Here is a 27,870-nt window from a genome sequence, read left to right on the forward strand (position 1 = left end):
ATTGGTGTAATCAGTAAGCAGATCCTAGACGAAATCAATACCTCCATCATCAACAGTACGAAAATAAACCAGTGGAAGAACGCATCTGGCGTCTTAAAATGGTTCAAAAGTTTGGAAAACAGGGAGGAACTCTCATTCATATGTTTCGACGTATGCGAGTTCTACCCCTCGATAACAGAAAACCTACTGTCAAAGGCGTTGGATTTCGCTTCAACGTACCGACAGATCACCAACCAAGAGCGTGAAATAATCCTTCACGCAAAGCGATCAGTACCATTCAGCGATGATTGTCCATGGGAGAAGAAATCTGCAAACAACCAATCTGATGTCACAATGGGATCCTTTGATGGGGCAGAAACGTGCGAGCTAGTCGGATGCTAGGAGTTAATAAAGGGCGGTTCTGGGACAATAGAGTATCCACAATTCAAAAATTAGAAGGAAATGTATGGGAAAATGTAGGTACAAAGTTTACAATTGAGGAAGAGTATCTCCAATCACGTGATATATACTGTGATATATACTGTGATATATACTGGGATATATACTGTGATATATACTAGGATATATACTGGGAAAATGCAGGTGCAGGTAGGGTTAGGTAACGTGTAGGTTTACATATGATCAAACCCTAACAATCATTTCAAGATGGCGTCTCAAACAATGAGAACAATAGAATTCAAGATGGCGAAGGGATGAAGTCGGCACGCAAGGGCATATATTACAACATGATCGAGTACTCGACAATTTGAAAATTAGAAGGAAATGTATGGAAAAATGTGGGTATAAAGTTCACAATTGAGGAAGAGTATCCACAATCACGCGCAATGATATACTAGGACAATAGATAGAGTATCCACAATAGTAGTTTACGGCGCCTTTATGGTCATAACCGGAAGGTCTGGGTCAATTTGATCATGTGGCGTAGGTGTACGAGGTGTTTTTTGGGGTGTAAGGGTTAATATATTCATATAGCGTAGGTGTACGAGGAGTTTTAGGGTTAATATATTCATGTAACGTAGGTATACGAGGGGTTTTAGGGTTAGGGTTCGTGATTTAAAAAGTAACGGTACAATAAAAAGTACAAAGAAATCCAAGATGGCGTCGGAAACAAAGGGTACAAAAGAATCCAAGATGGCGGTGGGATTAAGTTTAGGAATAATCCATTTAGAGAAAAGAGTGAGAGAGAGATGATAATGAGAATCTATTTGAACTGATAACGGGAGAGAGAATCGATAAATTCTAATGGGATTCACAATTTAGAAGAATGCGATTTAGCTCACACTGCATTATTTAGCTTGGAGTCAGATAAAAAAACAGACGCAGCCTGGTTCATCGTCAGTTGTTCTTCCAAGGCCGTTATAATCTCATTCATTTTGTCGTATGGAAACTGTTTTGCATCAAATGTGCACACGTATGTCACATGTCTATGTTCCCGCGATGTAGTCACCACTTTCACAAAAGAGGTTTTCCATGTTTTCCTCGCGTCTATAATATCCTTCATTCCCATATAAAACGGATAGATCATTTCAAAAGTTAAATTTCTTCCATCCAGTTGCTCAGACTCCAACTGTTTAAAGATTACCGCGTACAAATTAGACTCGCCTATTCTACGGTATTCCACTTTCACTAACGGATCATTTAAGGCTAATTCCAACCACGACTTGCTTCCAGTATTTCCTTGAAATGCCATAGCTTTTAGAATCTTTTCTCATTAACAACTTGCGATAAATGAAGCGTACTTAAGTATGACGACAAATCTTATAACATTCTATCCACCCATCCATGAGGAAAAACAAAAGAAAAATTATATAAAATAATCTTATTAGCTTAACTTTTATCATTTCAACACTTCATTTCATAGCGTCGACATGTCTGAGTTAATGCAGACAATTACTCTCAAAGAGTATCGACAGAAGCTGATGGCTGTAAGAGCTCGCATTAAATAAAATGAGCAGAATCTGAAAGAATTCAAATCGTATGTAGAACAAGGAACGTTTCCTAGAAGATTAAAAGCCGTTCCAATTCCTAAGATGAGAACAGTGGAGGGTCAGAACATAGTAAAAAAGGCATGCCGCGATTTGAAAACCGTCGTGTTATGTCAGGCGATACAAGAGATTGAAACTCAACTAGCGGATGATCGGAAGAAATATCAGTCCATGAAAGATGAGAGAAAGCATGCCAAGCATACATTGCTACTACAGCGTAAACCTATGAAATCCACTCTATGAAATCCACTCTAGTGAAACTCGAATTGGAAGAATTACAGAAGAAATACGCACATCTCTATGCACAAGTAGAAACGCAGAATGTAAAAAACACTGAGTGAATAGTGGAAATGCTGTATCATGTAAAGTAATTTTAATAAAATAATTTAAAACATGAAATTTCCTGGTGTTACGGACCTGCATTTATTACAATGAGAAACGAGTTCTATCCTGTTCACTAGTAGTTGTGAAAGTGAGCGTCACTTTAAATTCCATTTTCGACGCTTTTAATTTTCTAGACATCTAATTAAAACTTAACCAATCTAACATGCCTAGCATAGTTCTTGTAAGTCAGAGTGTTTGAGGGAAGAATGTAAAGACTGAGATATTAGTGAGTCGCCCCCAAACATTTGATAGAAGGTGGAGTTTTAGACTCTAGCGCTTCCAATGTGATCATGCATACGCTATCCATAGAGCATTCTTATTTTAAAATCCATCGTTGACTGTATTTAATAAGCCTTCACTCATGAATATGAGTGAATTTTCATTCCATTTCAGTTTTCGATGTTGATGCACATTTATTTTAAATTGTATTTCCTCTATTTCTTCATCTAAATGCAGGATGCTTCTATCCAATTAACTTCCATGATGGGATTAAAAAAAGTGAGTGAACAAAACGTTCAAAAGCAAAAGAAAAATCGCTTAACGTCTTGTAGGGATATTTGACATGTCCTAATGAAAAGGAGGTTGATGCATACATCCGCTCACGCTTTTAAAATAAACAGAGAATAAATTGAAAAGCTTTTATTCATATTATGGCACTATTTACAGGCAGCTCTAGCGAACGAATCTCATTGACAAATCATACGCATCGCATGTTCAACGGATGTAGTTAAAAGCAAAGTCTATCGCGAGTTGAGTTTCTATCATTCTAATGCATTCAAGTAATGTCCATAAGCGCGTGTATCGATTCCAAAGTCTTCCAACAAAAATCGCTTATCGTCGTAAGGTGAGAGCATTGTTTTGTTAAGTTTCTCTGTATACATTTCGTGTTTTTCGGTGCGGAATCCGCATCATCGCATGTCTTAGTAAAAAGGCACTTTCGATACAGTTCGTGTGTCAGTTCTTTCTCCATCACAGATTTCTTCACCCCCTTTGCTGTCTTTTTTTCTTTTGACTTTGCATCCCTTTCATACCATGCTTGCATAGCATACATTTTAGAGCGTAGGCCTACAAACTCCATCACAGGGCTGCCAGCATTCTCATCTTTAAATTTACCAATGACTTTTTTGTTTTCGATACTGTACAGAAAATGATCTTTAGTGTAATCAGATGTATCGAACAAGTGTTGTTCCTCTTTCATGTCTTTATAAATGTCCTCGGTAAAGATGAGGTAAGTGAGGCTGTCTGTATCTGTGAATAGTAATTTCACACGGCCTACGCCATACTTGGGTAAGACGTAATCATAATGAAATTGGTACATGAGCATCTTGGAGAGATCCAATACTGAAAAACCCGTATAGATCGGCTTCTTTAATACCACCTTAGTACGTTCCAATTCCACAGCAATAAGGCATTCATCTTCTTCTTCGCCATTTTTGATAAACGGCGTATCTCGTTTGTAAGACGGTTTGTTCACCAACTTTCCATACTTTTTAGCTGTGGTAACCAATTCGATGTTTCGATGTTTTCGCACATTTTCCATAGTCTTTCCAAACACGCTATTGTTCATTAACTTGAAAAAAATCCTTTTCAAAGGCGTTAGAAGCCATACTTCGCTTAGAAGTATTCAAATCAATGTATGGTTTCAACCAGGCTTCTTGTTTGAACTTGAGGGCTCGATGAATTTCGATAAGCTTCATACCCTTGTCGAGGTAAAATTTCAAGTTTCGATAGTGAATAATATAATTCTTCTTGTCGTAGAGATTAGGTAGCAGTTTCCTAATCTCCGCTGGTTTGTACTTCAAATCTTCGGCCAAATGCCTTGAATAAGGTGAAAGCATGTCGGGTGTAATGATTACATTTTCTGAGGTTAGTGGATAATCGTTGTGAAGGTCATGAAGTTCTTTCGGATATTCCAAATCCACTTCGAGAATGTAACCTTCAGACGCATCGTCAGCTACTTGTGTGATATTTAATCCCATCAAGTCTTCTTCTGTAACCCACTCGAACTCTCTTACAGGTAGGGATTGACTCATGGCCCAACCATAAAGATTATTAGCATCAAGATACATGATGAATGAGGTGAGCTGGCTCAAATCATAATCTGGGAGGTAAGGGTTGTTGGCTTTCGCGTGACGATGAGAAATCATGGAGATGCCTCCGCGCATACCACGCTCTAAAAACAGATGTTGGTCGATATCTGCTATGCTATCCAATTTCACTTCAGTATATTTTATGCGCTGCATCCAATCCATACACTTCATAACATTTATCTCTAAATTGCTCGAAGACATCTGCTAACAGCATTATATCCGTAAGTAAATAGACATCAGGGTAGTCTCGAAGGGTTTGACATCCCATCTCCCGCCAGACGTTCTGCGCATGCACATAATCCTCATCTTTAACGTCTTCATCAGTCAAAAGGCTGTGAAAAGCTTCTTTCGGCGGTAGAGCATCTTCTTGAAACCTTTCAAAGCTATCCATGTAGTCGTAAGGGTACACGCCTTTCTTTTTCAAGAGATTCACATCTCTTACTCCGCACACCTCAGCTCTTCTAAGATGGGATAGGTGGATAAATTATCAGCTAATTTTTCTAATGGAAAGGGCATAAACTGATTAGAATCCAGGAAGCGTAGGTGACCCAAGGAAAAGCTGATATATTTTTCGGTGTTGGTAGGTATCACATGAAGACCTTTCCGTTTCCGCTTATTCACATGCTTGTGAATCCCTCGCATGATGAAATGTGCGTCATATCCTCTCAAATTGTGGAAAAAGACGGGTATGACCTTTTGCCTGCGAAACTGGAGGTTGCAGAAATTATGGGCGGCTCCCTGTACTCTCCCGTGGCGTGATCATGATCTCTGACTTTCTTCTCTCCCTCACGAAACGGTTTTTTACAGATTGAGCAATGAGTTGCAGACTCGTGCTGTTCTTCATCAAAGTCTGTCATGGGCTTGTTATCATAAAGGAAAGGTAATAAGTCCTTCTCCAATTTCGAAAGACTTTTTAAAAAGCAATCCACCACTTTTTTTCCAATCTCTTCATCTTTATCTTCTTCCATCTTTCTTCGTTTGAAATCCTTTTCCACCTGCTTCCGCTTCCTCTTTCCGTGGGCGTGGAACCTCGAATCTTCTCCCCCCTCCTCCTCCTCCTCCTCCTCCTCTTTCTCTTTATCCCTCTTTCCCCCTCTTTCTTCCTCTTTCCTCCTCTTTTCTCCTTTCAGTGGGCTTAGAGAAGTCTCTCTATTCCATTCTTCGCACTCATCCTCCTCTTCTTCATCTTCTTCACACTCATCCCCCTCTTTTTCTTCCTCGATTTTCCATTCTTCAGTCTTTTTCTCCTCCTCATCTTCTTCTCCGCTATTCCTTTCTTCACTCTCATCCCCCTCTTCGTAATACTTTACTAGATTTGGTACATCCGGATGCCTCGAGATGAGAACCCATCCATAACTACACGGGAGGCGGTATTGAACTCGTTCTGTTTTCTTTCCGCGTTCCTCGGTGATTGGTTTGAGGATGCTCTCAAAGTCTGCGTAGATGGCGAAGGGAGCTCGCTCCATATTCTGTAGGTTTGTAAAATGAATCATTTCTTTCACACATTCTGTTTTCTGTAATGGTACTTCTCGACAATATTCCATATGCTTCTCAAGTAGGTCTTGTCTTCCAAAGCTATTGAAGCATCGCTCGCAGAAGAATTTTCTTTGTTGTTTTTTTGTCTGATCGTAAAGTAGACGCTCCAGAGATTTCACCCACGCATAATGACCCGTGTTCCCATCGCTCCAATAAAGCAATGTCACGTGGTGTTCTTTTTTTTTCTTGCATCATTCTTAAGGGGAACAAATCTACTTTTCGCTTTTTTCTTCGGCCCTTTACTTCATATCCAATGACGCTGACACTAATACTCGGATTTTGCTTCTCAAATTGTGAAATGTTGTTTATCTTTATAGGAAGCGTCAAACCGCTGAAGTTTAGTTCCTCCTCAAAGGGTTTATAGTTGTTTACACGCTCAGGATGAATTTTCACTGGATGAAGAGCTGAGAGAATGGCCCACTTGAAGCAGTGATCATCTTTGTTTTTGACATTGATTATAGCCTTTTTATCTGCAATGGAGGGATGAAGCTGAAGGCAGGAGTTACCTTTAAGGGGAGCATATTTTACCATCTGTAGAACCATATTATTATTTCTTTCCAAGATCCATCCGGATGCGAGTTGAGTGAAATTGCTCATCTGGTCTTCCAATCGTTCATATGCCATGCGAATTTGCTTCATCACATCGCTACCTGAGGTACTAGTGTATGGACCAGCAGTAAAGTGAGGTGTTAGCACTCGAGGGTTCTCCTGATTTTTCATCACTTGCGACATCTTACTTTCGAGAACTAAGTTCCACTTAATCCACTTCTTTTCGCTAATGGCTCTTCCTAAACGATTTTGTAACCGTTTCGCAGATTCATGTAAAAAATTTAAAAACTTTTAAAATTTAAAAAATTTAAAAACTTTAAAAACTTCATGTAAAAACTTTAAAATCTTTCTTCTGCACCTTTGTCTGAGGACGAAATGTGGCCTCGATTCTTTCACCATTGAGAACCTTTTTCTCTTCGTCGGGTTCAATGTAGTTCGGGTTTGGAGGTAGTTCATAGTCTCCATCATTAAGCTTCTCCAAAGCTCCCCCTCTTTTTCTTCCGTGGGAATTTTTCACATGATCCTCTCGGTTCGCTATTCTGACAAAGCATTTTCCGCAGGTCTTACATTTAAAATTTGTCTTTTTCTGACAGTTATGATGGTTTAGAGTCTCTTCGTACTTGAAGCGCCTTTTACATTTGTCGCACTTGAATGGTTTTTCCCATGGCGGGACTATGCATCCCTGAATAGCTTGTTGCAGTTGATTAGATTGAAGCAAATTGGAATGGTGAGTTTTAATATGCCTCTTTAATCCATCATTTCTTGCCAGAGTTTTTGTGCAGTACGGACATGCTAGGCGATGGTTTGATGTTCCACAGCTCTTCACATGTCGGTGAAAGTTATTCCTCAGCGTAATAGTTAACCCGCACTTTGGACAATCAAACATGATGTAATACCTTCAGCGCTCTACGATTAAATGAAATTTTATACTCAATCATCCCTATTTAGGATTGTAGCGAAGGTAAAGAAAATAGGATAGACGCTAGTTTTATGGTTTAGAAAAGAAAATTACCATGTTTCTACATTACTCTCACGTTCTACTGCTCCCTCAAACGTATTCTCCGCAAAAAAAAAAAAAAATGTTATGCTTGGTTCAATACGGAGTTGTTTTTCTATCACAAATTAGGGAAAAGTTTATTCACACTCGATCCTCTTGATTTAAAACTTTTTCAGATTTCTATTTTACACCGAGGTAAACAAATAGATCGATTATTTGTAATTTAGGAAAGAAAATTGCTGTTTGTACATTACACTCATTTACCCCATTGTTTCAAATCCCAGTAAAGCTTAGCTCACCTTCAGTGACAATATGTTATTGTCCTGCTTCTCTCTAATTTCCACTGCACTCTATTAGTTGAATCTTCTCTTTTTATATCCATTCACTCTATTGTTTATAATCGCAAAAGCTTATTGGGTGTGTAGTGTCCAGGCCTCCAAGTTCACGCCCAAGGCCCCAGGAGACATTTACTCGAGTATTTATTATGCACGGTAAAGTGAGAACGGGGGTGATACAATCTAGGATAACGAACAACTAAAGGAGCTGTAAGCGAACTGTAAGCGAACTGTATAAGCGAACTCCAGAACGTTACATTGGCGACGAGGATCATCTCATAAGCGTTCGATCGAATTGTTTCGATCGAGAAACCTCTGCGAATGGCCGCATATGATACAATTCTCAACTTCGGACCGTTTGACCCGGACCTAGATCCGACATCGGTCGGCACTCGATTCAGGAAATATCTCGAAAGATTCAAAGTATACGCTGCAGCGATGAATATAAAGGACAAAGCGAGAAAACGAGCACTACTCCTACACTGTGCTGGTCCCAAAGTACAGGACATCTTTGATACACTAGAAGATACGGGAGAAGACTTCGAAACCGCAGGAGAGAAACTTCTAGAGTATTTTGAGCCTAAAAGACATCATCTTTTTAGCATATACCAATTTCGGCAGTTAACCCAAGAGAAAGAGGAGTCGTACGATGATTACACCACGCGTTTAAAACAAGCAGCGGCTCCGTGTGAATTTCCAGAGGGTTGGCGTGAAGTTGAAATACAAATGCAGTTAATTGAAAAGGGAAAATCGAAGAGAGTTAGACGCCGCTTGCTCAGTAAGCCGCACTCGCTTCAGGAGGCGTTAGATTACGCTAGAGCACAGGAATTGTCGGATAAACAAGCGAAGAGAATCGAAATGGAGCAACAAAGTCGAAGGAACAATACCGAGGATGAATTGAAGAGAGTCTTTTTAGGAAGGCAAAAGAGCCCCACTGGTATCAAAAAAGAGTGTTACTTTTGTGGAGGCGCATTTCCACACGCGGGAGGAAAGGAGAAATGCCCGGCATGGGGAAAGAAATGCACCACATGCGGGAAGCTGAATCATTTTGCCAAATGCTGTAGGAGTAAAAGGAAAGTAAATAAGAGTATCGTAAAGACAGTTCGTCAGGAGGTGCAATCAGATAGCAGTGACGCGGAATCCGTTTGTGGGATCGAGGAAGTTGGGGCTGTCGAAAGCAACACAAAACCCAGGCCAGTAAGAAGTATAAAATCGAAAACCACGAAGTCAAAGTGCTGATCGACACGGGAGCGTCGGTTAACGTAATGGATGAATGCACCTTTCAACAGCTACTGGCAAATAAGATCAAATTGGAGAAGTCGACAAGTGTTTTGCGCTCGTACCAAACGAATGAAAACCCGTCCAGGCCATTAACAGTTATGGGAAAATTCGATGCAGTCGTAGAGTCAAACACGAGAATCATCCCGGCTACGTTCCACGTCATTAAAGGTAACACCAACACGGAACCCTTGATAGGATTTCAGACTGCCGAAAGTCTGGGCCTGGTGGTGATTACGAATGCAATACGAACTGATTCTGAAATGTTCACAAGCAAATTACTTGAGGAATACGCAGACCTGTTCCTGGGGATCGGGAAAATGGAAGGAGTGCAGGTAGATCTACACGTTGACCGTACAGTAACACCAGTTGCTCAACCTCACAGGGGGATCCCGTTCAGCGTCAGGCCAAAACTGGAGGCGGAGCTGGAGAGACTTATAAGAGATGATGTAATCGAGAAAGTCGAAGAGCCTACCAGTTGGGTATCCCCAGTCGTGATTACACCCAAGAGAACGGCGAATGAAATTCGACTGAACGTGGATATGAGAGAGGCCAATAAAGCCATTCCGCGGACCCATACTATTATGCCTACTCTCGAGGATATCACACATGAGCTCGATGGAGCAATTGTTTTCTCCCACTTGGATATGAATCATGGCTATCATCAACTGGAACTGCAAGAGAACAGTCGGGACATCACCACATTGTCAACGCACATCGGGTTGTACAGATACAAAAGGCTAAATTTTGGCACGAGATCCGCGGGTGAAATCTTTCAAGACACCGTGAGCAGGGAGATCACCCGAGACATACCTGGATGCCTCAACATCAGTGACGACATTCTTGTGTACGGAAAAACACAACAGGAACATGATCGGAATCTAGACAAATTATTCAAGAAGGCTAGAGAAAAGAATATCACGTTTAACAAGGGAAAGTGTGAATTCAATAAGCAAAGTTGTGTGTATTACGGGATGAAGTTTTCTAAAGATGGAGCATCCCCTGACCCGCGAGAGGTTGAGGCTATCAAGGCGGCCGAGCCTCCTCGCAACGCGAAGGAACTGAACTCATTCCTATGTACAGTGCAATACAACGCGAGATTTATGGAAAAGTATGCTCCTCAAACCGAACTTCTGAGACGTTTACTCAAAGCCAACGTTTTTGCCTGGACGAGAAATCATCAGGAAGCGTTCGAGAGTTTGAAAGAAGGCCTTAGCTCAGACACAGTCTTGATCTATTTTGACCCCGCCGCAGAGCATGAGGTTCATGTGGATGGCTGTCCTTTAGGAATCTCAGCGACCTTGGTCCAACGTGAGTCGAGTGACAAAGGCTGGAGGGTGGTGCAATACGCTAGCAGGGCCCTCTCAGATGCGGAACGGAACTATTCCCAAATCGAGCTAGAGATGCTGGCGGCAGATTTTGCGTGCAGGAAATTTCATGTATTCATGTATGGCTTGCCTTCAAAATAGTCACCGATCACAAACCGCTCGAAGTCATTCTGAACAACCCTAGGCATCAGACGTCAATACGGCTGCAAAGAACGATGGTACGAATGCTCGATTATGAGTTCAAGGTCGAATATAGGCCAGGAAAGACGAATGTCTCCGATTATACATCTAGGCACCCGCTGCCTCGTGAAACCTGCACTAGAAGGGAACTAGGCACTACCAAGGATGTCAAGCAGTACGTGAATTTCGTGGTTGCAAGTGACATTCCCCGGGCTATCAGCAAAGAAGACCTGGTAAAGGCAACGGAAAACGACGAGGAACTAAAAAGGTTAATCACCTGTGTACGGGAGAGGAAGATCGACCACAGGAACCAAGACATGAAAGCGTACTTCAATATTTACGATGGATTGGCTGTGGCTGACGGTTTTGTCCTTCGGGGTCCTTGTCCCTCGAGAATTCAGAGAAACTATGGTGAAAATTGCTCATGAGGGTCACCAGGGCATCGTTCGTACGAAACAACTGCTTCGTGCCCACGTTTGGTTTCCCGGAATCGATAAGATGGTCGAAAAGCACGTTGGGAATTGCCTAGCCTGTCAAGCTACCATCCCTTGCCACACCAGAGAGCCACTCCAAATGTCAGAGCTACCAACAGGTCGTGGAAGAAGATCAGTGTGGATTTTGCGGGACCTTTTCCAAATAAGGACATGGCTTTAGTGTTCTGGGACCAGTATTCAAGGTATCCTGTCGTAGAATTTGTCACAAGTACCTCCGCAGAGGCTGTAATTCCCCAGCTCACACTTGTTTTCACTACTTATGGAATTCCAGAAGAGGTGAAGACAGATAACGGCCCCCCATTTAATGGGTCCAAATTTGCAAAATATGCCCAAGAACAAGGGTTCCGGCACAGGAAAGTCACACCCGAGTGGGCGGAGGCAAATGGTGACGTCGAACGATTCATCCAGACGGTCAAAAAGAGCGCGAGGGTTGCCAAGATTGAGGGGAAAGCATTTAAACAAGAGATCCAAAGGACGGTTGGCAACTATCGTGCTACACCCCATCCTGTGACGAGAGAGAGTCCCGACAAGCTTGTGTTCGGGAGAGAGATAAGAAGAAAACTGCCAGAAAGGGTCGTTCCCCAGGAAGAACAACGCCATGAATTAATCCGTGAAAGAGACCAGAGAAAGAAGAAGCAAATGAAAGCTTATGCTGATGAGCGCAGACACACATCACAAAGCTCGATCAAAATTGGTGACCGTGTCCTTTTGAAACAGAATAGGGGTAACACGTTGACCCCGCCATATGATCCACGACCATATGCAGTCGTTGGAATAAAAGGGAGCATGATCACTGTGAAGAGAGGAAAGGAAGTCAAATCCCGCAATTCTTCCCACTGTAAAGTACTCAAGTATGCTGGAAAGGAGGAGCACGACGATTTGGATTGGGACAAAGAACAACAACCGATGAGCAGGCGACCAACGAACCGCCATATTGAAGTAGGGGAGGTTCCTGGAGAAGGAAATATAGTCATGCAAGAGACGCACAGGGGACCGACAATCGCGCCATCGGAACCCCGGAGATCAGTACGAGCCAGAACGTCCACGTGGGAAACAATTTACAGAGACTTCAAGCCTCACTAAAGAAAAGGGAGGAGGTGTAGTGTCCAGGCCTCCAAGTTCACGCCCAAGGCCCCAGGAGACATTTACTCGAGTATTTATTATGCACGGTAAAGTGAGAACGGGGGTGATACAATCTAGGATAACGAACAACTAAAGGAGCTGTAAGCGAACTGTAAGCGAACTGTATAAGCGAACTCCAGAACGTTACAGGGTGCAATTTGACACGCATTGACTTATAAACGTATGATTGGATAAATCGAAAATTTGATTGACAAATATCTCTAACGATTCTGACGCAACAAAAAGTTTGATGACGAAATGTCACCACACAATAAAACTTTGATGGCTACATGTCGCTGTACAATCAAATTTGATTAACAGCCTTAGCGGAAAAACATCATTTGTGAGCGCATTGTTTTATTTTCTTAGAGAAATTTGCATAGATCATATTCTCGGAAAGTTTCATTTAAAACTGATAGGAAATTTTCCTTTCTTCTGAGAGTATATAAGTAGACGCATGCTTTAACTATTAGTCATTCTTAATTTGTAGAATTAATTGCAACAACGAGCCATTTAATCATGCTCTATAGTTGTCGCTATTGCCATAAAGAATTCACTCGTTCGGATAACAAAGACCGTCACGAGAGAAATTCATGTGCGAGCGCTACAACACGTGGATCTCCTTTCGTTGTGAATAATCATCCCTTCCCGCCTGGGACTGTAGATCCAATCCAGTCGTTTGATCTATCACAAAGGTGGTGTGAGGGTTTTAAATTCAAAACACCTAGCAGTATTTTAATTGTGGGGCCTTCTGGATGTGGCAAAACTTATTTCACCAAATCATTGCTGTTACAACATTTGGATGAATTGTTTGTGTCACCTCCCACGGTTCTGTCCTCGTGTACCGGTTCACAAGAGCCAATACAAAAGACCAAACAATACACAATAGCTAACCGTTAACTCCTAAACAAAGAAAGAACAATGGTAATTCCCTTGTGAACCGGTACACCAGGACAGAACCCCTCCCACTGTCATTCATTACTGTTACGGCGTCTGGCAAGATGGATATCGCGAGATGCAACGACATGGAATAAAATTTCATGAATTCACCCGGAGAAGAACAGTTAGAGCAATGGTTTTCTAAAGATGGTAGATTGTTGGTGATGGATGATCTTATGACAGAAGGAGGAAATGAGAAAGAGGTGTTGGATCTTTTCACCAAACATTCTCATCACCGCAACATTACTGTCCTTTACTTGTGTCAAGACATGTTTCCACCAGGCAAATACGCTAAAAGTATTTCCAGGAATGCTCATTACGTGGTCGCTTTCAAGAATCCGCGTGATCAACTAGGGCTTAAAAATTTATTGTTACAAGCTTTTCCGATGACATGGCAAGATATTATGCAAGTGTATTCTGAGGCCACATAACGACCTTTTGGATATATCACCCTGGATTTACACCCGGCTAGTAATGATGTTAGACGATTATACAGTCATCTTTTAAAGCATGAAGGATGTATGCGGTTTTATACTAAGAAAAATTAGAGAAAGAACTGAGTTTTGTTGCTCTTAAAACCACCATCGAACGCTTCATAGAGCACTGAATGCTAATGTCATCTTTTATTTTTATTTATTTATTTATTTATTTTTTGTGCATTTTAATGAGACATATCATTTACATTACATAGTCACACTATCTAAACTCTCGGGTAGAATAAAAGATTTTACTTCAAATTGTTTGATTTTCACCTTTCTTCCTCTCTGCTCCTCCTCCTCCTCCTCCTATTTCTTCTTCTCTTCGCGCGCGCCTCCGGAAAAACGCAGCCTCCGGCTGCGTCTGTTTTTTTTTTTATCTGACTCAAAGCTAAATAATGCAGTGTGAGCTAAATCGCATTCTTCTAAATTGTGAATCCCATTAGAATTTATCGATTCTCTCTCCCGGTATCAGTTCAAATAGATTCTCATTATCATCTCTCTCTCACTCTTTTCTCTAAATGGATTATTCCTAAACTTAATCCCACCGCCATCTTGGATTCTTTTGTACCCTTTGTTTCCGACGCCATCTTGGATTTCTTTGTATTTTGTATTGCACCTTTACTTTTTAAATCACGAATCCTAACCCTAAAACCTAGCGTATACCTACGTTACATGAATATATTAACCCTAAAAACCCCTCGTACAACTACGCTATATGAATATATTAACCCCTACAGCCTAAAAAACACCTCGTACACCTACGCCACATGAATAAATTAACCTCGGCCGAGACACTCGGACCCAGACCCTCTGGTTATGACCATAAAGGCGCCGTAAACTACTATTGTGGATACTCTATCTATTGTCCTAGTATTGCGCGTGATTATGGATACTCTTCCTCAATTGTGAACTTTATACCTACATTTTTCCATACATTTCCTTCTAATTTTCAAATTGTGGAGTACTCGATCATGTTGTAATATATGCCCTTGCGTGCCGACTTAATCCCTTCGCCATCTTGAATTCTATTGTTCTTATTGTTTGAGACGCCATCTTGAAATGATTGTTAGGGTTTGATCATATGTAAACCTACACGTTACCTAACCCTACCTGCACCTGCATTTTCCCAGTATATATCCTTGTATATATCACAGTATATATCACAGTATATATCACAGTATATATCACAGTATATATCACAGTATATATCACGTGATTATGGATACTCTTCCTCAGTTGTGAACTTTGTACCTACATTTTCCCATACATTTCCTTCTAATTTTTGAATTGTTGATACTCTATTGTCCCAGAACCGACCTTTATTATCTACTATATTATCGTCACGAAATCTTGACCCCCAAGAGCGATTAGGACAAACAAACAGGCTTCTCGAGTAAATGAATACGGGCGATGATGCACCCATCTCTAGTTCAAACGCCTCTAAAGCTCGTATTTTAAATCAAAACGACGGTGTTCCTGGCTCAAAGTTCGAGCAAGACCAAGAGAACTATACAAACATACAATTGAAGCGTTGGTTAAAGTGTAGAGGCTTGAAATTGAGCGGAAAATGAGCAGACTTCATCGCACGTGTTCGTGACTGCCTCAAGTCGGGAAAACATTATGTAGTTGATTCAAGTATAGACGATGGGAAATGGCTTCAGGCGAAGATACTAAAGGAAAGTAAAGTCGATCGCGTGAACTTTAAGGATCTAACAGATCAATGTAAAAAGGGGGTTGACAGGCCTACACGACTCCCCAGCGCGTGTTTAGAATAGCCTATTCAAAGTTTGGCCCTCGCGAGTATGTCTTTGAGCGATCGCCCTCATTTTTAAGACACGAGTGGCGGATTTTTATATAGTTCCCTCAGTACTGGTTGTTTCTATTAAATGCCAGTGTCTCATGAGAATTTGCTTTAAGTTTGGCACTGATGGTTGGTATTGTGTAATAAAAGGCAAGATTCGTTGGTTCGTCTTCGGTTTCTGTCGAAGAGCTAGTTTCCTGTTTTTGAAATTCACCTCTGAAAGGGTTGTGTTAGTGAGGGCCTCTGGGTAGCCTCTCTTTCGCAATGCGCTTTGAAATTTGCAATTTTCTCTTCGAATATTGTCTGAGAGGAGTTTGTTTTGAGAAGTCTAAGGGCCTCTCCTTTTATTAAGCCTTTCTTAACTCCTTGTGGGTGACAGGAACATTAGTGTGTATACTGAAATGTCTCAGTTTGTTTAAAATGAGCACGCAAATCAAGGATTGCGTCCTTTTCGAATCGTTCGCCTTTATAATTATAGATGTAGGTGTCCAGGAATGTTGTTTCCTTATCGGAAATTTCAGCCTTAAATTTCATTGTTGGATGACGATTGTTTGCTTTTTCAATGAAACGTTCTATTGTTGCTTTGTTTGTACTCCATAGCGAGAAGATCATCGTCTATGTAACGTTTCCAAACAGGCGGTTTGAAAAGGCTTTTGTCAAGGATTTCAGTGTACAGCACAAATATAAGTATTGTAGTTAACACTATCAACTGAGAAATTCTTCCTAGAACACGCATTTACCCGGCGTTGACAAAGTTCCAAGTCATGCATGCTTCGGCTTTGGGAACGGTATGAAGACTTTCCGACCGTTTTTAAGCATTTCTTTAGGCGGATTAAGCGAATCTGGCAATCTTCCTGGATATCTTGAGTCATTTTTACATGTACCCAACAGCAATGCCTAGTTGCAACCATTTTAGAAAGTTAAAGCATTTTTTGAGCGAAAATAGTCTTGCTTCTGACACGTTTCGCATACAAGTCCTTGTAAAGATTCTGAGTGTTTGTCCTAAACCAGGGGGGGTCCAAAGATGACATATCTATTTTTAGACCTTGCGCGCAGCGCTATTCCCTCTTAAATAACTCGCGTCTAGGGATATAATTTCTGACTCTGAAATTATTCATCCCGTCATCGGTTGTGAGTGTAACTGTTGCCATTTGTAATTTGAATATATCAACAAAGTTGAAATGGTAAATTGGCCACCGTTACGATTATAAAAGCTGACGTTTCGAGCATTAGCCCTTCGTCGGAGCGAATAGAGGAATTGTGGGTTGTGTGTGGTTTTGAAGGCGGAAAAGGAGCTACGTGATTGGTGGGAACATGGCAACGAGAAAAACACGAATTAATTAGTAGAATGAAAAGTGTTCGTTGATACCTGTGGGATTTAGATTGCCGGTTTGAAAGATGAGCTTTTGTTCAAGAGTTTTCCGGCTTTCCGTGCTGCCTAAGTGTAAGGAAAGACCGCAGATTGCCATGTGTTGCTTAGAATGGTTAGGTATATTAAAATGTCTAGCGACTGGTTTCGATGTATCCTTGTCATTCCTCTCCACGTCGCGAAGGTGGTCTCGGAAACGGTCACCTAGTCTTCTGCCTGTTACGCCGATGTAAATCTTTTTGCAATAAGTGCAAGTTATGCAATAGATTACATTGGCGGAGGTGCACGTGAAGTGATCGGTGATCTTAATGGATCGTTTGGGTCCCGATATTTTCTCAGTGTTGTGAATGAAGGACACGTTTTGCATCGTGCACGAGTGCATTTAAAAGTGCCTGGTTGGTCATTAGTCTGAAAAGAACTTCTGACCAAAAAATTGCCTATGTTTTTGTCGCGTTTGAATGAAATGAGCGGAGGCTGCGAAAAGATAGTGCTTGTCTCTGGATCGTTTTGAAGTAATTTAAAGTTTTTAAGAATGATGGATTTAACTGAGTGGTTGTGAGGGTGAAACGTGAGAGTGAATGGAATGCGGTCGGAATCTTCCTTTTGTGACGTTTGTAGTGCTGAATGTCGATCAATAAGTTGGGCGCGGTGGTAACCCGCTTGAACGACAGAATTAGGGTAACCACGTTTATCGAAAAACTGGCACATTGACTCTGATTTGTGGTGGAAATCAGAGTCATCACTACATAAACGACGAAGTCTTAGAAACTGAGAAAAAGGAATGGAATTCTTGACATGAGATGGATGCGAAGACGAATACAACAAGTAATTATGTGGGTCTGTAGGTTTGTAATGCACACTAGTGCATAAACCGTTGCCTTCTATTGAAACTTTGATGTCTAAAAAGGATAAAGAATTGTCAGAAATTTCCCAGGTATATTTCAGAGCCGGGTGAAAAGAATTGATTGTGGTTATGAATTGAGTCAGCTCCTCTCTGGTAGAGGAGGTTGCGCCGATACAGTCGTCGATGTAGCGACCGTAGAGTTCAGGTTTGGAGCAGTTGTATTGGCTGAAAAATTCTGTATCTGGAGCCGTTGTATTGGCTGAAAAATTCTGTTTTAACTTTCGAAGGAACGGCAACGGAGTATTACAATCCACGTATATTTACGCTATCTCGCTGCTAACAAAGAAGTTCACTCCAACGCGTCAAGATGCAAATGACTCAATTTTTGTTTCACGACCACGATGCAACGCAATCAGAGTGCGCACACCACCTGGTTAAAAAGAAATAGTACCGCGAGATTGCAATTTAAGAATTAGCGAGCTAATGTATTCCCGAGAGTGGGATTCCAAATTCCTTTAAGCTTTTGTAAAGATATGATGTTAAAACATTGATATATAGATATGATATATCTTCTAGCTCACTGTAGACGAATAGTCGACTCCTGATGACACAAAATTTGCCTCCATTTTCATCCTCGGCAACCCAAACATTTTCCCGCGGTCTTTGAGGAGTCGAATCATAGAGTTGACTGCATTTGCTCCTTTGAAGGGTGCGACAAAATAAACGGTGGACTGCAAAGCCAAATTAACAAATGTGTTTTGTACTTCCTTTTTAATAATAATAATAATAAAATAGATTTTCGAATTCAGCGCATTTCTGACCCCAATGCGCTTTTCCTTTGTCCCTTGACTGCAAAACTATTTTATTACAAAACTGTCGCTAATTTCATTGTTCGGCTAAAGATAACTAAAATCACTTCCATCATCAAATCGTTAAAACGTTGTGAGCACCCAACAGGCCCGCAGCGAACCCAGTTTATAAAGAATTTATTTCAATTGATTTCCATAAATATTAATCATTAATCTCTATGAATTAATAAAGACAAGTACAAGTAAAAAGTTTCGACAGCTATATCTGAATGTCAGTTACAAAAATCCACAGCGGTATTGATCTTTTTAACAACATTCTTGAAGAACGATTCACCAATAGCAATAAGAGTGGATTTTCGGCTCTTGAGTTGGCGTTTCATACAAACATCTCAAATAAAGAGCTTTTTCTACTCGGTATCATTGCGATCCTTTTTTAACAGTATAATCGTTTAAACCTTAATTAAGGAATGTAGTTTTCTTCATTTACTTAGCATTAAATATGTACAATAAAAACTAAAAGATAATCTATTTATCATAGCGAGGATTTTTTGACTGAAAGTAAATTATACGAATTACCCTGAAGGGCTCAGATTTTGACCTTTCTTGACTTTTGAAATCCAACCAAGACACCTTCAGTTCCTGAACGAATATTTAACCTTTTTAAATGTTACATAACAATTTCTTAGTGAAAAACACTGACACCGTGACTCTATTGACCCTTTTCATTAATTAAGCAGTAAAATAATTATTGGCATATAAAACGAATTAAATATATTAAGATCCTAATTTTTAATTACTTATATTTTGTGCTCATAAATCTTTTGCTTGCAATTTTTCATCTTGTGGTTGCTAGTTATCTTAACCCTGTTATTGGCTCCTTTAAGAGCTTTGTCCTAGAAATTATTTGTCAAATAATTTACGTGTTGTTACTTCATGAACCTTTCAAAGGTATTAAACATCGTGTTCCACACGATATAGCTTGTCAACCTACATTGAGTAGTGCTAAATCTGTTAGGGATTAAGTGAAAAATCACAGGTATGCTTAACACAGAAAAAAAAAATCAAAACAAAACTTATCGTAGGAGGCGGCGTGGCCGAGTGGTTAGGGTGCTGGACTTGTAATCCGGTGTCTTGGGTTCAAATCCTCCACCCTGCCACTCACTGGATTTGTTCTCGGTTGCCCCTAGTTCAACTCCTCGGCTGCGCTCTGTAAATAGCCCACTGGTCTGCCTCCTGCCAGTGGGGATTTTCAAGCTCTTAGTTAGTCTACATTGTGGCTGAAAAGCCCCTAAGGGGGAGCTTCAATTAACGTATATTATTATTATCTAAAATATCGCAAAAAGCCTGCCCATTAAAAGGTGTGTTTAAACTGAAGCCTTAACTTGTAAGCGACGTTCAGTTTTGTTGTAAGTATTATGGAAGATAAATTTCCTTCAAGAGTTGATTTCAGTCTCATGGAACTTTTTGATGTTTTTTAGTCCTAGCCTTAATACTGCAAGCTGAGATATGGACAGCTCTGCTCTTATTGGACGTCAAACACTTGTATTAAATAATTTTATCTTAACGACAAATGTACGAACAAAAACTTACGTTATCAACTTGGTTTATGATTGAATACTGTTAAAATAATTTGCTTCATGTTGCAGACCAAAATAGTCCTTGTCGAAAATAAAAAGGGAATAAAAATTTTCAGCCATCGATGTCGTTTCGTATTCTCATGGTCGTGAACGACCATCGTTGTATTTTTCCCTCCACATCATGAGTTCCAAGAGCGGTGTTCATATGGGACATAGCCATACGTGCATATCACATTTCATATTGTCGGAACCTTGGAATGCACGGGATATATATCTACATCTGCATCTGTAGTCCGAGCCCCCTTTTGGTGGCAATTCCAGTGAATAAAATCTTGCTCTATTAGTAGCACAAGTGACACCCATCACTTGCTTACCCTGTTGAAATAAAGAAATCATGCTTAATATCTGAGAGAAAGTAAAGACAATACCTTGACTTTCAGATTCCCGGCTAATGTGGTTACCTACAAGTGGAGATCATGTCCCCTATGCATTTTTTTTTTAAATGGGGAGAGATTTACAAGCCAACAAGAGTAAACTCGGAGAGTTCTGAATATCAACTTAAATGATAGAATTTACTTTTATTCTATTTGAATGACGGATATACGAGGCCTTTGTAAATGTTTCCACTGTACCTGTGGCACTGTGTAGTCGGTTTTGCTTTCACCACTCATCTGGGTAGCTGTTGTACGAACCCCGAGGATAGTTTCCCGTTCACACAGGCTGAGGTTTACGCCCTGCTGCTTGTCGCTAATAGCATCTAACCTTTTGATCTGAAATACAATAATGGGACACCAAGGCGTTGAAAACAAATTGAATCTTGAATAAAAAGAGCCCCAAGCAGATTTCTCCAGCAGAAAATACTAACAATTTATTCATAGTAGAATGTACTGATTGATACCTTATTGTCAGCTTTCTCATCGTTATCATAATTACTACTGACGAAAAAAACAAAAACAAATAGGCGCGCAAAACTGACCGTTCGAAAACAACATGAGGCTGGTGGTTTTTTACCCTTACTCGATACAACTGATCAGTCCTTTTGCTCGAGGAAACAAAAGCTCAATCATGTTAATGGTTGTTGGTCACCTAGACATGAATTCTTTTGATGAAAATTTATGAAAATCTAGAATTGTGCACACACCTTGTTGTTTAACGATACGTTCACTGCCGCCAAAGAGGCTCTCAAACGTTTGTGCAGAGAATGCAGTTGTTGCTGTGAGGCGTTTTGCGCGGTATCGATTGCTTGAAGTGATTTCATCAAGTTGTTCATCAGGGTATATCCTCTCTCAAGACTTGCTGCCCGGGTGTTGATGTTTCTATTGGTCTTCTTCAATTCTTGAACAGAAGACTCAACATTGGTAACATTGATCGCTAACCTTTCACTCATCCTCTCTGTTAGAATCTGATTTTGTCGAAGTTCATTTACACTAGATGATATCTTGGTATCTTTGCTATTCAGTTTCTCTACAGATTCGTTTAGTTGTTTGAATTCAGAATCCAGTTTTTTCTCAAAGGCATCGTGTGAGTTGCGCATCTTCACCCAAACACCATCCACTGTAGCAACCTGGTGAGTGAAAATATTTTGTTAGAAGTGTCACTTACGATATTATATTAGTTGGAGACTAAATTATAATCAAAGGAAACTGCGAATAAGTCTCACATACATTGCGTTTGAATGAGATTTGAAGCTAATTAAATTCCAATGGGTAACTCCCAGACACAGTTGAAACTACTTGGTATTACTTTGAACTGCTGGGGTGATGTTGGGTGAAGGATCAGAATTCACATTTTAGCTGTAGGTCAGTACAAAATACAGACTGCAAACCGGGTACGAATTGCAGACTAGGTACAAAATGGATACTGCAGACTGCAGATTGGGTACAGAATGCAGACTGGAAATTTTGAAAACTGTTTTTTTCGTCTGATAACGTATGTCATCTTACAACTTACCGAGTGTCACGCAATCGCCTTTTAGCAATCACTTTCATGATCATTTGCACTATTTTGGAATATTCCTTGCCCGCTTCCTCCCATATTTTGTTTTTAAACAAAGTGGCCACTGAATTCGGTTAAAAAAGCGGCCACGATCGTTCTCAAATAAAATTTCAAGTCTTCGTATAATCTTCCGGCTCATTTCGCGCGCGAGATTTCAGTATTGAAAAAAAAAAAAGACAGCTTTTGTATGTGGTACGAACTCTTTACCTTTTAAACCGATATGCGTATATTTTCATTTTGTTGACAAAAATGTGGGCTTAGACCAAAACTGTTCCTTCGACTTGATATATTTTTAACGTTCACGGGTGCACACACAATGAATTCCACAAATTAATGTTTCCGTACTCACCGAACAGATGAGAGGTAAAACCATCAGAAAAGTAAAGAATTGGCCAGTCACGAAAACAACGCTTCGCTTTCTCCTGTAAAAATTCGCCAGTTACTTATTTTAGCGATACATAACGATACAAATACTGACGGCTCGCAGTGAGAAGAATGAAGGCTTGAAATTGTATTTAAGAACAAGCCAGGCCTGGACGCTTTGTTAAAAACAAAACTTTACCCAGGAACGACGAGGAATATTCCACAATAATGCAAATAATGGCGAAAGATGATCGCGGAAAAGCGATTGTATTAAGTATCTTCACTCATAGTTACACCTCCAGTCTTTCAAAGAGCTTTGACTCGGTTACACATGTGCTAACTGCGACGAAAGGTCGAGTTAAATTTTAACGTCGCCGCGTTACTTCGGAAATGTGATAGAGGCGTTCCCGTATAATTTCGGAAGGTCGCTATCAATTGGTCTGCCGTCGACATATCGATTTGTTTACATCTGAGTGAGTGACACATTTGCATATTCTGCCCCCTTCTAATAGTCGTTTCTACGCTTCGCGTACCCACGACTAAAAAATTAGGCTGAATGTAACAGAATTGTTGACATAACACACCCTCGTGGCAGTCTTGTTGACTTGTTCCCGAAGAACTTCAACCTGTAGGTAGAATGAAAATAAAAATTAGGCTTTTTACCAACAAGCTCTATTTCAACGATGACTTTATCATGGCACACTTTGGTTTTCTCACTTCCTCATTTACGTTGAGGGCGAGGGGTTGTTCCTGAATGGAAACACTTTATTCTCCTTTATGTTTTATTCACATTTAAGGATCATCTTTCATTTAGTCAAGATAGTCTCGTAGGTAATGACACAAAGCCACATAAGGTAGGGACACTTTTCCTAACCGGTATCGCCTCACTAAATAATATTATAGAGTAATTATGATAATAAGAATAAGAGAATGAAAGGTATTCAAACCTGACTCTCATGTTCTGTGACAAAACTTTTCAATGCATTATCTTTCACCTTCTGTTAAGACAAGAAAAACAAAACGTTGTCTCAGTTGGCTTAGTTAATGCCCTTTCTCCTACGCCTCTAATGTAAAACCCCTTGTGGTTAGCTGCTGGCCAGCTGGACTGCAGACGAGATTTTTATTCCCACGGTCACAGTATCCGGCCACCGGCTGAGCTTTGAGTTTCTGTTCAGATAAAAGACATTTTGTTTGCTTTTCTTGAGTCAGCAATTTCGGCCGCCTCCTATGAGATTTCTTTTTTCAACAGTTGGTGATAACAACTTGCCTTCGGCTGAGTACAGGTTAAAAGGGATACAATAGACGTTTTGCACAGCAGCCATGTTGAATGGCAGGAACAATGAAAGTATTTTGCATAAGAAAGAAAATTTTTCCCATGGGTAAAATAATCTATTGTTCCTGCCACCCAACATGGCTGCTGTACAAAACCTCCATTAGCCTGCGAACAGGCTCCCCGTTCAATCAGACGTTGGGACACAGGATAAATGAAACGCAAAAATAAAACAAAGGCCCGCTGTTCGTATGCGCGACCACACAAGATCCGAAACCTCCAGTATGGCGTAAGATATAAGACAGGTAGTCCTACTGTTCCCTGTGCAGAAAAGTTATGTCGGTAACGGAAATACTGTGTAAGCAATCCATCACATGCACGCTGAGTGGACTCTGAACCCGCAGATGTCTTCCTTTTCCAACTATAATGAAACCTGAGCTTTGCACCTTAAAATAGTTTCTTGCCCAAATTTGACGCTTTGAAAAGTGAAAAACGAAAAAGAAAATACCCGCACTATCAGAGATTAACTTATGTATTACCATTTTACTTTTTATGGTTGACATTTCATTTTCTAGACTTTCAATTCTGTTCAACAACTCCTGTACAGAAGCCTGCGCTTCTGTTCTCGGTGTATCCGGCTTGATTCCTAAGAAAGTGAAAATAAATTCTAAATCAGCTTTCAATGGAATTCAATTAAAAAAGATTAAAATGTCCAAGTAACGACCGAGTGAAGAAATAATGATCATTCTCATTTGAATTTTAAAAAGAAAACGTGTGTAACATTCTTTAAATTTTGCTAAAACTTCTGCGTGAATAGCTTGGGTTTGTACGGTAGTGGGAAACAGATAGTTTTTAGATCTAAGAAATGATAATTGAAGTATGTGATTGATGTTGGTAAATAGACGCTTCTTCGTGAGAGATGCGGCATTCAATTCCCGCCTAAAGCGTGACCCCGTGACGAATATTCCCGCTAAAATACTGATAGCCTTAAACAAAAATAGGAAAACGGTAGAAACTCAAAATTAATGAGATTAATCGGGAGAAGAGAGCCTTATGGATTATTTCGTGATGTCGCCTCCCTTAAAAATAATATAATGTAAATTTTATCCATAGAAATGCAAAATTGTGACCAAAGTGTGGAGTACTCGTTACAAATGATCAGTTAATGACCAAACGTAAGAAAGAACGCCGCCACCCGCACATTATCGTGTTTGATACCTAGCTCGCCTGCGGCTACGGTGTCGAAGATAAGAAAGGGTTTATATTTCTAAATTGAATCAACAGAGTCTTTTTCCTCTTTCCGCTTGCGGCTTACTGGAATGTGACCTTCAAGGCGGCATTTTTTCATTATCAAAGATTCTCTCATAACCACCGATCTCAACACGCGCAAACTGATAAGCGTGGAACATAAGAAACGGTCACTTTCTATGGTTTCGTGGGCTATACTTCAATAATTTCATCATATTACGATCTCTCACTACCAGCGTTTACGCAGAAAAACATTTGCGCGTAATTTTCGGATTTCTCTGAGCTAGTAATTAGTAGTAGGATTTCTCTGAGGTTGTAGGATGATTTACGCGCCAAAAGGACATTCCACAAATTTCCGCCTTCACTTTACCTTTCCTTGTAAGCTAACGGTTAACGGTTCGATATATCGATTCGATGGAGAACTACGTTGACGTTGGAGCTATTTTGCTTTAGGGGCTAAATAAATTGTCTTTAAATAAACTGCCGTAAAAACCCAAGACTTCCGATGGAGGGTAAACACGAATTTCTTAAATTATTTACGTTAGTACATTCCTTAGTGAAGAAATGAATGAATAAACTGATGTACAAATACGAAGGAGTTAGTAAATGATTGACCTTTCCTCGTGCACACTACAAAGCGTATTCCTTCTCGATTCCATTCAGAGGATCAATTGTCAGTTAGATTTGACATTTATTCCGATCAATTTGACAGTGTCCAGCAACTATAAGCTGTACGTGGAAGAATGCACAACATTTGCCGCCCACATACCCCACTCATCTTTAGCTACTCTCACGTGCATGAAGAAAAAATTCTTTTCATGCAATGTTTTTCCTTTCATTTGGGCCGGCGAAGAAATATTAAATAAGAACACACCCACCTAGAGTTTTGTTTAAAACATACCTGCGTTGAAATCTTTGCAGCCACACTTTGGACCCACTGTGCCGTTAATAATTAAAATTACTAATACGAGTGCTGCTACAGAAAAGGCAAGAATAAGGAAGAGAATTAGTTTGCTCAGACAGCTGTCTTTCTTCCAAGTAGGGAAGCCACTAGCACTACACATTGACGCTGTACTGAAATCGTCTGAGCATTCAGTGATTTGTCTAACTCGCTGCTTCAGAGGCCCTGTTGGCTCGTATAAATCATTGTCTTTCTTTCTAGAACCTTGACATGCTGGTTCTTTACTCTCCGTCTTCACACCTCGAGGGTCTTCATAATCGTGATCATAAGCGGGGTTGCGGTGTACTTCACCGTCTCTGGAGAACTGATTACTCCTCAGAAAATGTTGCCAGTTTGGAGTATCCATGGAAGATCCAGTATTTAGCCCCACAGGCTGCTTCAGAGGCCCTTTTGATTCATATAAATCGTTTTTTTTCCATCTAGGGCCGTTACATGCTGGTTCTTTACTTTCCGCCCTAAAGTTGTTCACGTCCTCATAATCGTGATCATAAGCGAGGTTGTGGTGTACTTCTCCGTCTCTGGAGAACTGACTACTCGATTCGTGGCTTTGCGAACGAGCATAGTTCTGTCGGCAGTTCGATGTATCCATGGATGAAAAGTGTAACGTATAACGCCAAAGTTTAAAACTTTTGTTGTCTAACGTCTTAGATCACTTATATATCGCTGTTGTTGCTGTAATTGTCTGATCAAGAGTCCAAAAGTGTAAATCGTGGCGTACGTGTCAGACTGACGGCAAACGGTTTTACTTGATATCCTAACCTGTCAGAGGGTATTACCTATGCAAAGCCCGCGCTCTTTATCACGTGTTCAGTGAGTGTTCCGTCAGTTATGACATGTCGGTCATTCCACCTCACGATATCTGTACTTGATGCTGGTACTTGTAGTTTGAGCTGCTGCGACATTACGTTCCTAATACAGTCAAAGTAGCGTGAGAAGGAAACAATTTTTAATGTTATTACTTTAGTTTTTTGATAAAAGAAAAGAATTTGTAAAAAAAAAAAAAAAAAAAAACAGCAGGCATCTTCCATTGAAGACAAAACGCAGTGATATTCATTCCATTGGCAAACTGTTCATGAAAAAGTTTCCTTGATCCAGCAATGTTGACGTTCTCTGAATTACGATTGTTTGTTTGTTTACTTTTAAAATGGTAGATTGGCTTTCAGTGACCACCAGTGCACTGGCATCACTTTCTTTATGATGACCGACATGGAATTTCCTATTTCCTGTTGTCTTAATAAGCAGATCCAGGGGGTTGAACTATACCTTCTCAATAATTTCACGAATGGTCAAAACGAAATATTCGGTGAGTAAATAAGGTTTCCCGGCAGGAAACCTGTGGATTGTAATGTGATGATACCCTCTTACAATATTTTAACTCTAGTTGACCTCAGCTGCTATTCGTACATTCACACTTCCTTGGAGGAAAAAGGAGTTTACAAACGTCACACTTCTGATAAGGTGTTGATTTGGATTTTCTTCTCTTCCCAAAATATCAAAATTTGAAGTGTTTGGTTACTCGCATTAATTACCATGAGCTACGCGGTAGTCTGTTCCTATAGTTCCAACAGGAGAGACGTAAATAAGCCCTTCGTGATTTACGTAATGATATAGAGAGGAGCTTTAAGCAAAACATTTCGAAAGATTAAAAAATCACGTAAATCGTATACTATTTTGCGAAACGAAACGAAACGAAACGAAACGAAATTGTACTATTTTGCGAAACGAAACGAAACGAAACGAAATTTTGCGAAATGGCGTTTTTTCGCCTTTATTTAGCAAATATGTCCTCTTCGTCCGAAACAAAATGTTTCCACTAATATTATAATCAATATTTCTGAGAGCCTGGTCACCTCTCATTTTATTGACCATAGTAGAATTCGTTTCGCAAGGTAGTAATTTTGACAGAATTACTATTTTGCGAAATGGCGTTTTTTCAC

General features: G+C 40.2%; 1 protein-coding gene and 1 pseudogene across 1 annotated transcript; both read right to left on the bottom strand.

The window, feature by feature from the left end:
* Window positions 1-15,236: 15,236 nt before the first annotated feature.
* Window positions 15,237-16,447, bottom strand: LOC148725198 (uncharacterized; annotated as a pseudogene).
* A 2,232-nt stretch (window positions 16,448-18,679) lies between these two features.
* On the bottom strand, window positions 18,680-26,758 carry LOC111321542 (uncharacterized). Its single transcript, XM_088730619.1, has 7 exons — window positions 25,874-26,758; window positions 24,264-24,370; window positions 23,402-23,452; window positions 23,039-23,080; window positions 21,238-21,660; window positions 20,729-20,866; window positions 18,680-20,471 (listed from the first exon to the last, which is right to left on the bottom strand). Exons 1-7 carry the CDS (start codon window positions 26,520-26,522, stop codon window positions 20,298-20,300), a joined length of 1,584 nt encoding a protein of 527 aa, XP_088586745.1. The 5' UTR covers window positions 26,523-26,758; the 3' UTR covers window positions 18,680-20,297.
* Between the last annotated feature and the right edge of the window lie 1,112 nt (window positions 26,759-27,870).

Source organism: Stylophora pistillata, chromosome 8 (genome assembly GCF_964205215.1).
Source record: "Stylophora pistillata chromosome 8, jaStyPist1.2, whole genome shotgun sequence".
NCBI classification, from domain to species: Eukaryota; Metazoa; Cnidaria; class Anthozoa; order Scleractinia; family Pocilloporidae; genus Stylophora; species Stylophora pistillata.

Bases quoted from the DNA above. Each gene is read 5' to 3' on its own strand.
- LOC111321542 (XM_088730619.1), bottom strand. From the start codon at position 26,522: ATGGATACATCGAACTGCCGACAGAACTATGCTCGTTCGCAAAGCCAC. The intron at 24,371-25,873 runs GTATGTTTTAAA...TCACTTTCTTAG, and splicing joins CTGCAAAGATTTCAACGCAG to GAATCAAGCCGGATACACCG. The intron at 23,453-24,263 runs GTAATACATAAG...TTGTCTTAACAG, and splicing joins CAACCATAAAAAGTAAAATG to AAGGTGAAAGATAATGCATT.